Below are 15350 nucleotides of genomic sequence, written 5' to 3' on the forward strand. Positions count from 1 at the left end.
CAGCAAGTAGTCCTCACCCCTGGGACACTTGGCGGAGGACAGGTGTTCTCCTCCCTGGAGAGTACTTAATGGGGAGGAGTGGCTGCAAGAGGGTCGAGGAGTGGAGGGGAAGGGTGGGCGGGTCTGGCCAGGGGCTAAGCCCTGAGTGCAAGCGGCCTCTTCCTCCTCCGTGACGTCACTTCCTGTTTTGACCCAGGGCTGGAGCGATGAGCCTACAGATGCTGCCTTGGGTCCAGGTACAGGGACGGGACCTGGGGAGGGGCTGCCTGGGATGGTCACAGACTGGGCTGGGGGTACAAATGGGGCTCCAAGGGTACTCGGGGAGGGGTTCAGCTTGCAGGAAACTGGCTGTTGTGGGAACCCTGAAACCCCTTCCCCAGTCCAGCCTCGTGAAGGCCTGGACAAGTCCCTGCACCTCAGCTCCACGTCTGTCTGAGGATGGGGGGAGTTAGTGTGGTCCCGAAGGGCTCCCCACTCAGTCACACTGGCACCTCGAATCTGGATCCCATGCCCTTAGGGGTTGCATGGAGCCCCACCATGTCATCCTTACCCCCTCCTTCCCTGTTACTTAGAGCCCCCAGGACCTGCCCTGGAGATCAAGCCCATGCCGCAGGCCCAGGAGAGCCCCTCCCTGCCCGCTCCTGGCCCCCTGAATCCTGAGGAGGAACCAACCCCAGAGCCCCAGCCCAGTATTCAAACCTCCTCCCTGCCGCCCCCACAGGACTCTGCCAGGTGAGCCCCTCAAACGCCTCTGCTCCCATGGGCAGCAGGCTCAGTGCCTCGCCCCAGCCCAAAACCAACCTCCCCCCCTCCCCCCTCAAAAAACCCAAGTCTTTTAAATTAGAAAAGTAACACATGACCTGGGAGAAAATTCCAATGGGTTTGCAGCGCCCCCTCCCTGGGCAATCACATCAGCAGCTTCTCCTGCTTCTGTACAATTCCTAGATGCAGATGAGCTCGGAGCACATTTCTCCTTTAAACACACATACCTGGCAGCAGCAAACCCTAGATACGCTAGACTCTAGCAGTAGATTCCAGTTCATCTCACTTTTTTTTTTTTTAACCTCAAGATGTATCTTAGAGGTGGTTTTTACACATAAAGGTCAATTCCACTCTTTCAGCAACTGCATACTACTTCATTATACTGATGTACCAGCTTTTATTTAACCATTTGGTGGACATTTAGGTGGGTTTCCACTCTTGCGACAGTTAATATACTTGTACAGGCATCATCATGTTCATGTGCAACTGAATCAGAGGAAATGAAGTTGTTGGCTTAAAGGATACACGCATTTAAAATCAGGATAGCTGCTTCCCTGGTGGTCTAGTAGTTAAGACTCCGCTCTTCCACTGCAGGGGACACGGGTTCGATCTCTGGTTGGGAAATTAAGATCTCTCATGCCATGTGGCCAAAAAAATAAAATCAAGATAGGTACTGCTAAGTGTTCCCACCCTGGCAGTGTGTGAGGGGTGGAAATGAATCTTAGAGGTGGGGTGGAGGGTAGCGGGGGACTGAGTTACTTGCTGGAATCTGAACAGTCACCAGAGGCTCACCTGGGGAGGCCAGGGATGGGACAGCGGTGTTCAAGGCTGGGCACTTGGGTTCTGGTCCATCTTCTGGCGGGTTGCTACCTGCCTTGGGGAGGGGTCTGACTCTGGCTTCAGCCTTCCTATGAGTTCTCCTGCCTGGACATGGCCCCTTCTCTCTCCCGCTTGCAGGTTGATGACATGGATTCTACACAGGCTGGAGATGGCCCTGCCACAGCCAGTGATCCGTGGGAAGGGTGGGGAGCAGGTGGGTGCTGTCTGGAGGAGTAGGGATCCTGGGTAGTGGTGGTGGGAGGGTCCTGGGAGCTAAGACAAGGGTGAGATGGTCCCTGGTCGGGGAGGGCACAGACGCAAGAAGGGAGCCTGCAACCAGAACTCAGCCCCCCTAGCCTGCCTGTTTGCATGGCTCATGTCCATTCCACACACACACACTCTCTGGTCACTGTGACCACAGTGACCACCTGCCAGCTGGTCACAGTCAATGGGGAGGTGCTTCCATGGGAGGAGCAGAGAGGATGTGGGGTGCAGAGGAGGAGCCTCCCAGGAGCATCAAGGAGGACTTCCTAGTAGAGGTGGCCTGCAAGCTGAGACTTGAAGGAGGAGTAAGAAGAGGGTGGGTGAAAGTGAGGGGGGTGGTGTAGGAAGGGTCCTTTAGGCAGAAGGTCAGTATACGCAAAGGCCCAGAGACAAGAGAGGCCCAGAATGTTCTAGGAAGAAGTGGGGCTTGTGGGAAGCCAGCAGGCCCCGTGTGCATTTCTGACGACCTAGAGCTCCCACATGGGTTGGAGGGGGGAGCGGGGCACCCCACCTCTCCCTCTCCAAGAACTTGCCACCTGGCCTTTCTTTCTTGGAGCCAATTGGGCATCTTCATAGAAACACCTGGAATGGGAGGCCTGGGTGGTAGTCCCCCTGTAGTGGAAGGTGGACAGTAAGCTTCAAGACTGCTTCCCTGCCGGCTGACCCCTCAGGCTCCATGTTCACACACCCTCTGAGGGCAGCAGAGGAAGAAACAGCTTTGGAGCTCCCAAGAAGAGGAAAGGGGAGTGTCCAGCAGCAGGAATGATTAGTGGGTGAAGACGCACTGACTGAGTGGGGGTGTCTGAGGATGGGCTGGCGGGAAGAGGCCTGTGTGCAGGTGGAGCTTTGAGACAACCCTCAGGGGGGGACGGGAGAGGATTTTCATGCATAGAGAACCAGAGAGAGGGCAACCAAGGCAGGGGCCCACCTGGGCAAAGGAGCGGAGGTGGGACCAGGCGAACAGTGAGCCTGGTAGGGGAATGACTAGAGCAGTGGGCCACTCTGAGGGGGAGGGAGTGTCCCGGGCGCTGTGAGGAGACCCTCTTACTCCTGGTGTGCCAGGAGGGCTGACTGAAGCAGGAAGGCCGGTGAGGAGCCCACAGAAATTGTTTCCCCGTTTCTCCCCATACAGGAGTCTGACGCCCCAGTGACTTGTGACGTGCAGACCAGTAAGTGACACCTCAGTGGGTCCTTGTGTGCGTCTCTGTGGGGGTTGTTTGGTCTGAGCATGCATGGGCCAAGCAAGGACATGGGGATGGCAGGGGCAGCCAGTGTCCAGACCTGGACCTGGGAGAGCCCAGGCTCTGCAGGCCACACTTCAGGTCAGCCTGGCCAGGTAGCCAGAGCCTGGCCCAGAATCAGATGGTGGTTGGAAACCCCCTCCTGGGACCAGGGGCCCGAGGGGATGGGCACATAGGCAGGAACCTGGCCTACCTGCCAGCTTCTATCCAGAAAAAATAATTCTGAGATCAAGTCGGATGAGCCTCCCTTCCTGCAAGGAAGCCCTGAAGAGAGTGTCCCATGGTCCTCTGGGCCAGTGGGTTTGGCTCAGCAGAGTCCCTGGTTATGGGGAGAAAGGAGAGAGACGGGCTTTCTCTGGAGGTACTGGATACCTTGAGCTGGGAGGGCATCCCCTTGCCAGTGGGGAGTGTGTATTGCTTTTTATCTCAGCCCTGCATGAGGACTGGGGCCAGGAGGGGAGGGCTAGGATCCAAAATCTGTTCTTCCTTCATGTCATGGCCTCTGGAAAGGCGTGTGGCATATGGGGCATCCACACATCCATTTATTCGTCCATTCATTTGTTCATAAATGCTCACAGAGGGCTGCTCTGTGCCAGGCCTGTGATGAAGGCTGGAGGTGAGTGGAGCAGAGTTCAGGCCCAGGGCAGTGGCCCTCTTTCACCCTGGACACAGGCCTTCAGAATGTGGGCCCTGGGTGTCCCAGAGCTGCCAGCCCCAGCCCCACTATGGTGGCCTTTATGACCTACTCCAGTATTCTTTTTTTTTTTTTTTAATATCATCATCCTGTTTATTTAACTTTTTTTTTTTTAATAAATTTATTTATTTTAGTTGGGGGCTAATTACTTTCCAGTATTCTTGCCTGGAGAATCCCATGGACAGAGGAGCTTGTGGGCTATAGTCCATGGGGTCACACAGAGTTGGACATGACTGAAGTGACTTAGCACACATGATCACTCCGACACAGGGCAGCCCTTACAGGCTGGCTGACTGTGGAGCTCAGGCATGGGAGGCGATGGGGTTTGTATAATCGTGGTAGTGTCATGAAGGGGAGGCTCAGAGCAGGGCTCACTCAGTCTTGAGCTAACAGCCACCCTAAAGGGTGCAGAGCAGGACTGCCCATGGCTATTGGGGTGGGCAGAAGGGCAAAGATGTGCCCAAGGTCACAGAGCAGTTATCATGGAGCAGTGACTAGAGTCCCTTGGGCCAAGCAGCAGCTGCTTAGCCAGGCCAAGGTTCAGTTCAGTTCAGTCGCTCAGTCGTGTCTTGACTCTTTGTAACCCCATGAACCACAGCACGCCAGGCCTCCTTGTCCATCACCAACTCCCTGAGTCCACCCAAACCCATGTCCATTGAGTCGGTGATGCCATCCAGCCATCTCATCCTCTATCGTCCCCTTCTCCTCCTGCCTTCAATCTTTCCCAGCATCAGGGTCTTTTCCAATGAGTCAGCTCTTCGCATCAGGTGGCCAAAGTATTGGAGTTTCAGCTTCAACATCAGTCCTTCCAATGAACACCCAGGACTGATCTCCTTTAGGATGGACTGGTTGAATCTTCTTGCAGTCCAAGGGACTCTCAAGAGTCTTCTCCAACACCACAGTTCAAAAGCATCAATTCTTCAGCACTCAGCTTTCTTTATAGTCCAACTCTCACATCCATACATGACCACTGGAAAAACCATAGCCTTGACTAGACGGACCTTTGTTGGCAAAGTAATGTCTCTGCTTTTTAATATGCTACCTAGGTTGGTCATAACCTTCCTTCCAAGGAGTAAGTGTCTTTTAATTTCATGGCTGCAGTCACCATCTGCAGTGATTTTGGAGCCCAGAAAAACAAAGTCAGCCACTGTTTCCACTGTTTCCCAATCTATCTGCCATGAAGTGATGGGACCAGATGCCATGATCTTAGTTTTCTGAATGTTGAGCTTTAAACCAACTTTTAGGACCGGAAACCCTTCCCTGGAACAGAGAGACCCACCCCCTCCACTCCCAGGGGCCCCTGAGAGCTCTGAGGATGGACCCACCCCCCGAACCCATTCCCTGCTCCACTGAAAGCCGGCTACAGGCAGGACCTCGCTGTGTGCCTGGAGCATGTGGGTCATGAATGAAACCAGGGTGGGTCAGTTTCCTAGGGCCGCCATAACAAACAGCAGAAACGTATTCTCTCCCAGTTCAGGAGGCCGGAAGTCCAAAATCAAAGTGTTGGTAGGATTGGCTCTGGGGCTCTGAGGTGGGCACCATGCCACACCTCTCTCCTGGCTCCGGTGGCTGCTGGCCATCCTTGATGCCCCTTGGTGTCTAGCTGCCCTCCAAGCTCTACCTTTTCTGTGTCTGCCAGACCTCTCTTGTGTTCTATAAGAAGGCATCCTTGGGTTTAGGTCCCATTCTAAATCCAGCATCACTTCACCCTGAGATCTTTAACTCCTGCAAAGACTTATTTCCAAATAAGATCCCACTCACAGGTAACAGGGGTTAGGACTGGAATATGGTTTCTTGGGGCGAACACTGTTCAGATAAGGGTGACTCCTCCCTTGCCCGGTCCCCCAGCTCCCCCCATCCTTTCGCTCATTCACTCCCTCTGCCTGTCCACCTTGCCACCCACTCTTCTGTCTTCTCCTTTGTTTCAGGGGTGGTGGCAGCTGGAAGCCTCTGAAACAAAAGGGAAGGGAGCCTGGGAGAGCGCAGATGGACACATGGACAGATGGATGGAAGGAAAGAAGGGTTCCCTGAAGAGAAGACCTGCTGGGGAGGGGAATGAGGTGGCCATTGAACTCCCCACCCTCCTTGAACCTCCTACTACCCCACCCACACACCAATCCTAGGCAGGGTGACGGGGAGCCAGTCCCAGAACTGTCTCTCAGAGACTAAGGCTGCCCTTTTCCACCAGAGCAAGGGGGAGACCAGCCTGGCAGCCTGTGGGGTTTAGGCTAGACAGCGGGAGGACTTCCCACCAGAAGGCTGCAGGGACACCCATGGGCATGGCTTTGAAAGGACACCCACACAGCTCTGAGGACAGTGCCTGACACACTCAGCACCCCCACATGATACAGTTTTTCCCAGAAGAGGATCTCCTTAGGCTTGGCCACGTTCTCCCCCTCCAAAATTTGGGGACCACTAGTGGATGACATCACATGCTTTAACTGACATTAAAAAGCATATGGTAGCACATCAAACCTGTGATTGCATGATGTTACTGCTCTGGGTAAGGCTAAAGGGGTACTTAGGTTTGAGACATGGGTGAATTAATATGGCCTGCATGTTGGGGTTGCCAGAAGGAGTCAGCCAGGGGTCCTGAGCCAGTTGCCCTGGGTCGCAGCTGACCCACAAGATGTCTTTGTTTGGGGCAAGGAGGATTTTAAACATTGGTGTTAGTTGTCAACATTGAAAAATCAGGTGACTTGGCACAGAAAAACCTGGCTTCTCTTGACAACTGGGAAGATCGGGCTGTCATGGTCCCACACTGTGCGTTGGTGACAGTCTGAGTGGCAGCTGCCACCTGAGAGCAGGTGGCACCGTCCACTCTCCCCAGCTACACAGGCCTTTGAGTTTTGAGACCCCCGAGGTCTCAGACTGGCAGTGAGGGGAAGGCAAGCGTTAGAGGGAACAGGGTGAACATATGCCTGGCAGTGAGAGTGTACAGGGAGAGGGCTGGGCACTTCAGCTAATCTGGAGCCCAGAGTCCTTGATGCAGAAGGTAAAACTAGAAAAGTTGGGGCCTGATGTCAAGGGACTAGGCCGTAGGCAACGGGGAGCTGTTGGAGGTGGTTGAGCAGGGCAGTGACTTCGCAGAGATTACTCTGAGGCTAAGCAAGCATTGGAGGCAGAGAAGGCCACTGAAGCAGGGGTTCTTGAACTTCAGGTCACATCTGGGGGTGGCTATGAAGAATGTCCCACCCCCAGACCTTTCAGTTTAAAGAGTGTGGGAGCCTGATAATCTGCACTTTCATGAAGCACCCACTTGCTCAGATAATTCTGATGATGGTATAGTGGAGAGGACCACACTTTGAGAAATACCCAGTTAGTGAGGACTTAGTGCTTCAGGGGCCAGAAGATGTAGGTCTGGGCCAGCGAGAGACAGAGGGAGCGGGTGTCATGACCCAGGCCTGCCAGGGAGGATGGGGATTTTAAGTTCAGGCCAGGGCTTTGCCAGCAACCCAGGGACTGGGTGGAAGCCTTGGCCTAGAATCCATGCCCCTGGCTCCGTCGGCTGGTCCTAGAAGCAGCAGCTTCCTCCCTGTATGGGGCTATCGACCTGGTGCTACTGGAATCAGAACCCCATTTGGCTGCTCTGAAGACCGCCCTAGGCTGGCTGGCAGGGAGGATACTGTGCAGGAAGGGGTTTGCCCATGAGGCACTCCAGGGTGAAGTTTAAGCCCTGGATGGAGCAGCAGTTTCCATGTGAGTTTGAGCATCCATAGCGCTTCATGGCCCCATCTGTGACCTGGGTGCCTGGATGGACCTTGGAAAAGCCTCAAGAGCTGAGAGTCAGATGCCTGCGGAGAGGGTCCCACCTTACAGCTCCAGGGACAGGAGGGCCCTGCCCCAGGACCGGTACCTGCCCTTTCTGCCTGGTGATCTCAGGCACCATCCTCTTCTTTGGCTATAAAATGGGGACAGGCCTGGCACAGAGATGAAAGGAGGAAATGCTTGTAAAATGCCTACTCACTAATTAGGACCTAAAAAGAAAGGATTAACAAGAGGGAAAGCAAGGATGTGAGCAAGGATGGCATCCAACGCCTGTCATGGAGTGGCTGCCAGTGCCGGGGACGTGCTTCTGGGTTACGCTTGTCACCTAAGATACCAGCTGAGAAATGAGTCAGGGGACCTGGCACTGCCTCTGGCATCCTGTGTGGCCTTGGACTCAAGCCTCTCTGGCCTATAAAATGGGGAGAGGACTGTTCTTACCCTGCAGGGTTGCTGTGAAAGTTCATGAGCTCACAGGTCAGGGAATGTTCTGTCTCCTGGGTGGCTTCTGGGTGTCAAGCAGGAACTTGCACCCTGAAGGGGTGGTCCGGATGCAGAGCCCACACCAAGGCTGGGTGGCAACACAGAATGGCAAGCACCTATGACCTGTATGTCCCACCACTGGATTCAGGGCCACAGTTGGAGGATCTTCCCTGGTCAAAATCCTGGGTGCTTGGCGGGATAGGGGAGATAGGACTGTAGTCCATGATGTGGTGGGATGCTTCCTTGGAGGGCACGCGGGTGCCTCCTCTGTGAGGTGCCATAACATCCATACCTGGAAGACAGGAGGCAGGAGTGGAAAGTGAGAACTCTTGTAAGGCAGACTGCCCCTGAGCCTGGCGTGAGGGAAACAGCTTATAAAAGAAAGTCTTAACCTGCATTTCAGTTTGCTCATCTGTAAAATGGGGAATAAAACATAAAAGAGGGAAAATAAAATGGGGATAATAGTTATTCCCACTTTAAAAGGTTGATGTGAGAACTAATTGAGTTAATCCATCTAAGTCACTTAGTACAGGGCCTGGCACATAGTAAATGCTCAATAAGTGTAGCTGGTGCTATTGTTGTTATTATTCTATACTATGAACAATAACTCCCAGAGTCAAAGAAGACTTGAGGCCAGCTTCCACTTAAAGTCACCATTAGTAATTCACACCTGGCTTCAGGCCCACCAAGATCCCTGGAGCTTTTGGATAACACCTGCTACCAGGTAATCTTCACCTTTCTCCTGTCTGGGGGTGGGCTCAAGCTCCTGATGAACCTCCCCTGCACCCACTTCTGCCACGCTCATAGCCCCACTTTCTCTGCCAGGGACCAGAGTCCATGGAGAGATGTTGAAAGTGAAGCCACTTCCATGAGAAAGTCAAGTTCCCTTGGAGGTGGAGCTTCCAGTCCAAGAGAAAGTCTTTCTAGACTCCCAGAGGCAGGTTCTGAGATTATGGGCATGATGTATGCTGTCAGCGGGGGTGGCATCTGGAGAACAGGTGATGGACAAGCTCTCTCTGTAACCCTTGGGACATTCCTGGCCATTGCACCTGGATACAGCAGGGTGGACTTTGAGCGTGGGTCTCATGGTATCACCTGCAATGCTGTGTTTGGAAGCATCATTTCTGTACAGACCTCCAAGAAGGAGGCCCTGCTGAGAAACAAAGACTAACTATAATTGAAAAGTGACAGTGTTAGTTGCTGAGTTGTGTCCGACTCTGTGACCCCATGGACTGTAGCCCGCCAGGCTCCTCATTCCATGGGATTCTCCAGGCAAGAATACTGGAGTGGGTTGCCCTTCCCTTCTCCAGGTGAGATCTTCCTGACCCAAGGGTCGAACCTGGGTCTCCTGCATTGCAGGCAGATTCTTTACCATCTGAGCCACCAGAGAAGCCTTGTCTCAAAAGGAAAAAGAGAGGGGGAATTAATGGAAGGAGACAGGGTGAATTATCGTGGGCTTCAGCCCATCACTTTAGCACTGGCCTGGTTGTCAGTGGTCCCAGTGATAGCAGTGCTCTTTCCACTGCTTGGCTGAGAACTGGCTGGTGATGACCAAGGCTCCCTGTGTGGCCCCTGGGACTCAGAGGCCCAGGCCCACTCTCCCCCATACCCTGTGTCCCCTGTAGTCAGCATCCTCCCTGGAGAGCAAGAGGAGTCGGATCTCATCCTGGAAGAGGTTGACCCTCACTGGGAGGAGGATGAACACCAGGAGGGCAGCACGAGCACCAGCCCGCGGATCTCAGAGGCAGCTCCAGCTGATGAAGAGAAGGGCAAGGTGGTGGAGTGGATGCCCAGGTGGGAGCCAGAGAAGGCCCTGAAAAAAAGATCGTCTGGGGAGATAACAGGCATATGGTATAGAAGCCCCAAGGTACAAAAGGGCAGAGAGCAGGGACCAAGCCTACCTTCTCCTCCCTCTCCCTCCCACCAGATACACATCTTTCTCCCCATGGGCACAACAGCTGCCAAGGTGCTTCTGTAACTTTCCAGGGCCTATCTGAGCATATATGATCATGGATTCCCTTCATTTTTTTGCACAAAAGATAGCATATCACATCCATCGACCTTATTACATTCATTCAACAATGTACCTTGAGATCTTTCCACATTGAGTACATGGAGATCATACTCATTTTTTTCAACAACTGCATAGAATTTCATTGTATGGATATGCCAGAATGTACTTAACTTGTCCACTATTGATGGTCATTTTTATTATTTTAAATAATTCTGCCACAAGCACTGGTGTTCATCACATATCCCTGAATGTGCATGTGTGTATATCTGCAGGTTACATTTCCAGAAGGGAGTTGCAGGGTCATCGAGGAAGGGAGTGTGTAACCATGGTAGTGATGGCCAGGTCACCCTCTGCAAGGACAGAAGCTTCTCAGTTCAGTCCCTGTGGAGTCTTAGCCGCTCAAGTCAGGAGGCTTCAGGTCCACAGGTCCATGACCTACATTGCAAAGATGGGGAAACTGAGGACCAGGGAGGGTGAGAGGTGACCTAGGGTCAGCACCAGGGCGGTTGGGGGCCAGGACAGGCCCCTGATACAGGGAGGGAGCCTTCATTGCTAGAGAGAGGCCAGGGCTCCCCAGGTGCAGTCTTGGGGTTATAGGACATCCTACTGAGAACTGGGGCAGGAAGTGGACTTGGGGTGCAGCTTAAAGTGACCTCACCTCTTGCCTCTGACCTCAACTCAGGGAGCTGCCTTGGATTCAAGAGGAGAAAGAAGAGGAGGAGGAGGAGAAGGAAGACGGAGAAGAGGAAGGAGAGGAAGGCGGAGATAAAGAGGAGGAAGAAGGCAGAGAGAAAGAGGAAGAAGAAGGTGGAGAGAAAGAGGAAGAAGAAGGCAGAGAGAAAGAGGAGGTGGAAGGTGGAGAGGAGGAGGAAGACGAAGAGGAGGAAGAAGAGGAAGGCGGAGATAAAGAGGAGGAAGAAGGCGAAGAAAAAGAGAAGGAGGAAGGCGGACAGAAAGAGGAGGAAGAAGGTGGAGAGAAAGAGGAGGTGGAAGGCAGAGAGAAAGAGGAGGTGGAAGGCAGAGAGAAAGAGGAGGTGGAAGGCGGAGAGAAAGAGGAGGTGGAAGGCGGAGAGAAAGAGGAGGTGGAAGGCGGAGAGGAGGAGGAAGACGAAGAGGAGGAAGAAGAGGAAGGCGGAGATAAAGAGGAGGAAGAAGGCGAAGAAAAAGAGAAGGAGGAAGGCGGACAGAAAGAGGAGGAAGAAGGTGGAGAGAAAGAGGAGGTGGAAGGCAGAGAGAAAGAGGAGGTGGAAGGTGGAGAGGAGGAGGAAGACGAAGAGGAGGAGCAGGAGTAAGACACTTGTGCGCCTGGCTTAGGGATGACCCAGGGAGGGGCAGCCGTGGCTTTTGGGATGGGAATGCTTTCTGCTGCTCTCGGGAGCTCCTCCCTTTGTTCTGTGCTGTGTGCTGTACCACTGAGCGCTGATCACAGAGGCTAGGGGGCTGCTGGGAGAGCTCCACTGGGCTCATAATGACCTTGGGATTCACAATACCCAACACTCAACAACCACCCCCACCCCACCCGTCCCTACATGTGCAAACAAATGGAGAATGCACCTCCATGAGAAGGGGGTTTTGGGGAGAAGATCCTGAACCATGTGAGCCAGACAGAAGGGCAGATGGAGAGATGGATGCACGTGGAGGTGATGCGCAGATGGCTGGATGTCTGAGTGGGGTTAGGGGGTAAGAGGCTGGACTGGAGATGTAAAGGCAGATGTCTGGTCTTGTAGATGGAATTGAAAGTGGGGCTTGAGGAGATGCCCGGGGAGTGTGTGGAGGAAGGAGAAACCCAAAGGCCAGATTGGCGTTCAGGAGGACCCAGAAAGGACCAAGGATGATGAGAGGGAGATGAGAAGAGTGTGGGACCTGGAGGCCCAGTGGAAAGTGTTTCAAGGAGGCGGAAGTGAACTGCGGCCTCATGAGCAGCCTATGTGGCCCAGGAAGAGTGACAGTGTAACTTGAGTGGGGGGAGATGTTCCTTCAGAGGTGCCGGATTGTGAAGGCCTTGAACTTGACTTCCTGGGAGCAATAGGGAGCCATGGAAGGTTTGTGAGCAGGGGAGTGACGTAGAGGTTGAAGCAGGAGGAGCATCGAGGTGGCTGGGTGATTTAATCTCTCCCCTTGATCAGACTGGGTGATCTAGTCTTTCCCCTTGATTCACCCCCCGGCATTATTCCCTGTCCCTGTTGTTCTGCCCTCTGTGGTACCCCTTGGTCCACACCTTGCCTCCCCTGTCCCTTTGGCCATGGCCTAAGGCAAGATAGCACTGCGAGTGTTAGGAGCCCAAGCTTTGCTTCTCTCAGCAGAGTGACCTGGGTGAGCGGCAGGTGGGCACAGATCTTCTGCCTCTACATCTGTAAAACAGGAGGTCTGGCAGTGGGGATAATAGCCCCTGCTGAGTGGTCAGAGGGCCGGCTGAGAACAGATGCAGTAGGACCTGGTGTGGAGTATGTGGTCCATCAAAAACCACCAACCTTCTCATCGCTACTAAGGGTCACTTTTAGTCTCAGTCAGCAAACAGTTAAATCATGAGACCACATAGGATTTGGGAGCTAGAATCCTGCTTAGTCTCATCTGCTTTGAGCCCACGCTTGCCCAGTTCACATATAATCTTTCCGTCCTTAGCAGGAGGCCACATAACTACTTGCTTGCCTCCAGTAATGGGGAGCTCACAATCTCTCAAAGGCTATCCATTCCATCCACACATACCTCTGACTTAGGAAATTATTTTTTCTGCCAAAACTAAGAGTGCTTCCTTTTGGCTTCTGTAACCTGGTCCTAATTCTGCTCTCACTATCAGGTGAGTGCCCCTCCCTTAGGTGAAGACCTTAGGTGCTGCCTGGGTCTTCATTAGTACAGCCCTATCTGCTCTCTTCTTTCCACTTGCCTCTGGGTATAGTGCAGAGCTCTGAGCTGTTCTGCCACCAAATCCTCATGCCCAACACACAGGCCTACAAATCCCTTTATATGCCATGGCTCTTGAACTAAAACACCACTTGAAGGCCAGGGAGCCAATGCACCCAGGCTCACGTACTAACTACACATATGTGCTCTGCCTAATATACACGGGCACTCCACACATATCTGCACTGTGCATACACACCTGCACACAGACACAGACGTGCTGGGTTATGTGTACACTTACGTGTTGTCAGGCACTTGTACCCACACACAGCCTGCAGACATGCACAAGTAACACAGGCACAGGTGCACTCACCTGCATGTATCCACACTATACACAAGCACACTCATACAGTTACCTACAAACACTGCCAGGCACGTACCTGATCACACAAATATTTGCCCAGAACTTCAAACTCAGGCAACTTTGGGGCCTAGGGCCCCAAGTAAGGACAAGGGTCTTGTGATGACAGAGTGGCTGATCCCAGGCACAATGCCAGAGGGTGTCAGGCGTGGGACAGGCGGCTGGGCTGTTGCTGGCTGGGGAAGGATGCTCTTGCCAGCTCTGTGGAGACACAGGGGTTACTGATGACGCGCAGGCCCTGGTAACGGGCAGATGGTCGCCTAGCAACCTGGTCTCTGCTGGCAACAGCTCGGCTTTTCCTAGCAACCACAGCCTTTTGGTCCCCACCTGGTCTCCCTGGGGGCGTTTCTGCAGAGTTCCCCGCACATCCCCTCAATCTGATTAGAAGCAGGAAGGATTGGAGGCTCATCTACCACTCAAGTCACACTGGCTCTGGAGTTCGCCTTGCAGACTCGGGGCTGGGCTGGGACTCCCCAGTTCTCCACTGGCACGCACTGACCCGGGGCTTGGGATGAATGTCATTGCCCCCAGCTGAGCTCCTGCACCATGGGCGTCCCTGTTGGCAAAGACAGCAAGACCCAAGTAGGTGCCTGATTCTCCCTAAGGGCTCCCCTCCTTCATTCTTTCGGGGTTGAGGGATACTGGGCGAAGAATCTACAGTGAGGTCCTTAAGTTGGGGACACGGCCTGCTTTGTGACTTGAAGGAGGAACAGTGGACTGGTAAACTCTTGCCAGAAGCTGTAGCTGCTACTTCCCACATCTTTAACTCAGAGAGCCGGGACCTCTGTGTTCACTGCCTCAGCCAGTCTGTCTGAGCCTGTGCTTGCAAATACCAGGAATTTGGGAGCTTTCCAGAAGTTCATGGCCTGCTGCTTCTGGGCAGGTCAGGAGGGGGCCTTGGCAGGCAGTGGTAACACTCCCAACCAGGGGCAATAAGATTTTTGGGTACATGGGTCCCCAAACAGCCCCTAGTGAGGCTGACAGGGCCACCATAGGGCTTGTTATGGTGTCTCCGTAGCTGGAGATGTTTGTGTAAAATGTCCTTCCATCTCTGTGGGTGATTCATAGATAGCCGCCTCCTCTGGGATTAATAATGACGACGACAGGAACAGTCTTATTAACAGCTCTCATTTGATGAGTGCTTGTGTTCCCTGCCACATGCTGTGCCAGGGCTCCTACTGCTAATCCTATTTCACAGATGAGAGAACTGAGGCCCAGAGACAGCAGCCCACACGTCCAGGGTGCCCTGGCAGCAAGCGCAGAGCTGGGATTGTGTCTCAGGTCAGGCTGGGCTCCTAAGCAGACATCTGGTACTGCAGACAAGGAACAGTTCAACTTACCTGTGTTTAGAGATGGAGAATCCAGATAACTCTGGACAGGGGGAGGTTTTTTGACTTTTCTCTTAGCTTCTCACTGGCGCTTCTGACCTCACTCAAATAAGCCAGGCTGGGACTTCCCTGGCAATCCAGTGGTTAGGACTCTGTGCTTCCAATGCAGGGTTATGGGTCTGATCCCTGGTCAGGAAACTAATATCCCACATGTCACACAGTGTGGCCAAAAAGAAAAGACAAGAAAAGAAAAAGCCAGGCTGTATGGTAGAGGCTGGACAAGTCCTACCCATTTGACAGATAAGAAAATGGAGGCTTCCCAGCTTGCTTTCCAGGCCTGATTCCAGAAGGAACAAGACCCCAGGCAGTCTCTGACTGGGACTGTGGGAAGTTCATTTCCTGGGCCTTCATGCTCTGAGAACCAAGGAGGCCACTGCATCTGTTTCAGGGAAGGAGAGTCAAGTCAGCTTCTTGCAGCACCAGCCCATCCACCCTTTCTGGGCAGGGCCTTCTTCTCTCTTAGGTGTGAGGGCATGGTTTCTGTAATACTTTTAGAAGCCCTCCAAGAACATGGGCTTCCCAAGTGGTGCTAGTGGTAAAGAACCCGCATGCCAATGCCGGAGATGTAAGAGATACAGCTTTGATCCTTGAGGCGAGAAGATCCCCTGGAGGAGGGCATACCAACCCACTCTAGTATTCTTGCCTGGAGAATCTCAAG

At 53.3% G+C, this 15350-nt stretch overlaps 1 protein-coding gene and 1 long non-coding RNA gene across 3 annotated transcripts in view; one reads left to right on the forward strand and one right to left on the reverse strand.

Moving 5' to 3' along the window:
* CNGB1 (cyclic nucleotide gated channel subunit beta 1) overlaps positions 1 to 15350 on the forward strand; it is a 70543-nt gene that overhangs the window by 7397 nt on the left and 47796 nt on the right. Inside the window, exons 9-15 of one of the 2 annotated variants that reach the window (XM_081511773.1) lie at positions 197 to 236; positions 573 to 732; positions 1720 to 1795; positions 2978 to 3014; positions 9654 to 9822; positions 10725 to 10890; positions 11146 to 11330. In XM_081511773.1, coding sequence (XP_081367899.1) covers positions 197 to 236; positions 573 to 732; positions 1720 to 1795; positions 2978 to 3014; positions 9654 to 9822; positions 10725 to 10890; positions 11146 to 11330 — 833 coding nt within the window. Of the gene's footprint in view, positions 1 to 196; positions 237 to 572; positions 733 to 1719; positions 1796 to 2977; positions 3015 to 5708; positions 6255 to 9653; positions 9823 to 10724; positions 10891 to 11145; positions 11331 to 15350 lie in introns of those variants that run through there. The other variant, XM_081511775.1, reaches the window with a different exon arrangement.
* On the reverse strand, positions 3883 to 13535 carry LOC145514288 (uncharacterized). Its single transcript, XR_014060022.1, has 3 exons — positions 13324 to 13535; positions 9638 to 9841; positions 3883 to 8320 (listed from the first exon to the last, which is right to left on the reverse strand). It is a non-coding gene; the product is annotated as an uncharacterized LOC145514288 (long non-coding RNA).

The sequence above is a fragment of the Giraffa tippelskirchi genome, chromosome 7, assembly GCF_054371585.1.
Source record: "Giraffa tippelskirchi isolate mGirTip1 chromosome 7, T2T-mGirTip1v1.2.pri, whole genome shotgun sequence".
In the NCBI taxonomy this organism is placed as follows: Eukaryota; Metazoa; Chordata; class Mammalia; order Artiodactyla; family Giraffidae; genus Giraffa; species Giraffa tippelskirchi.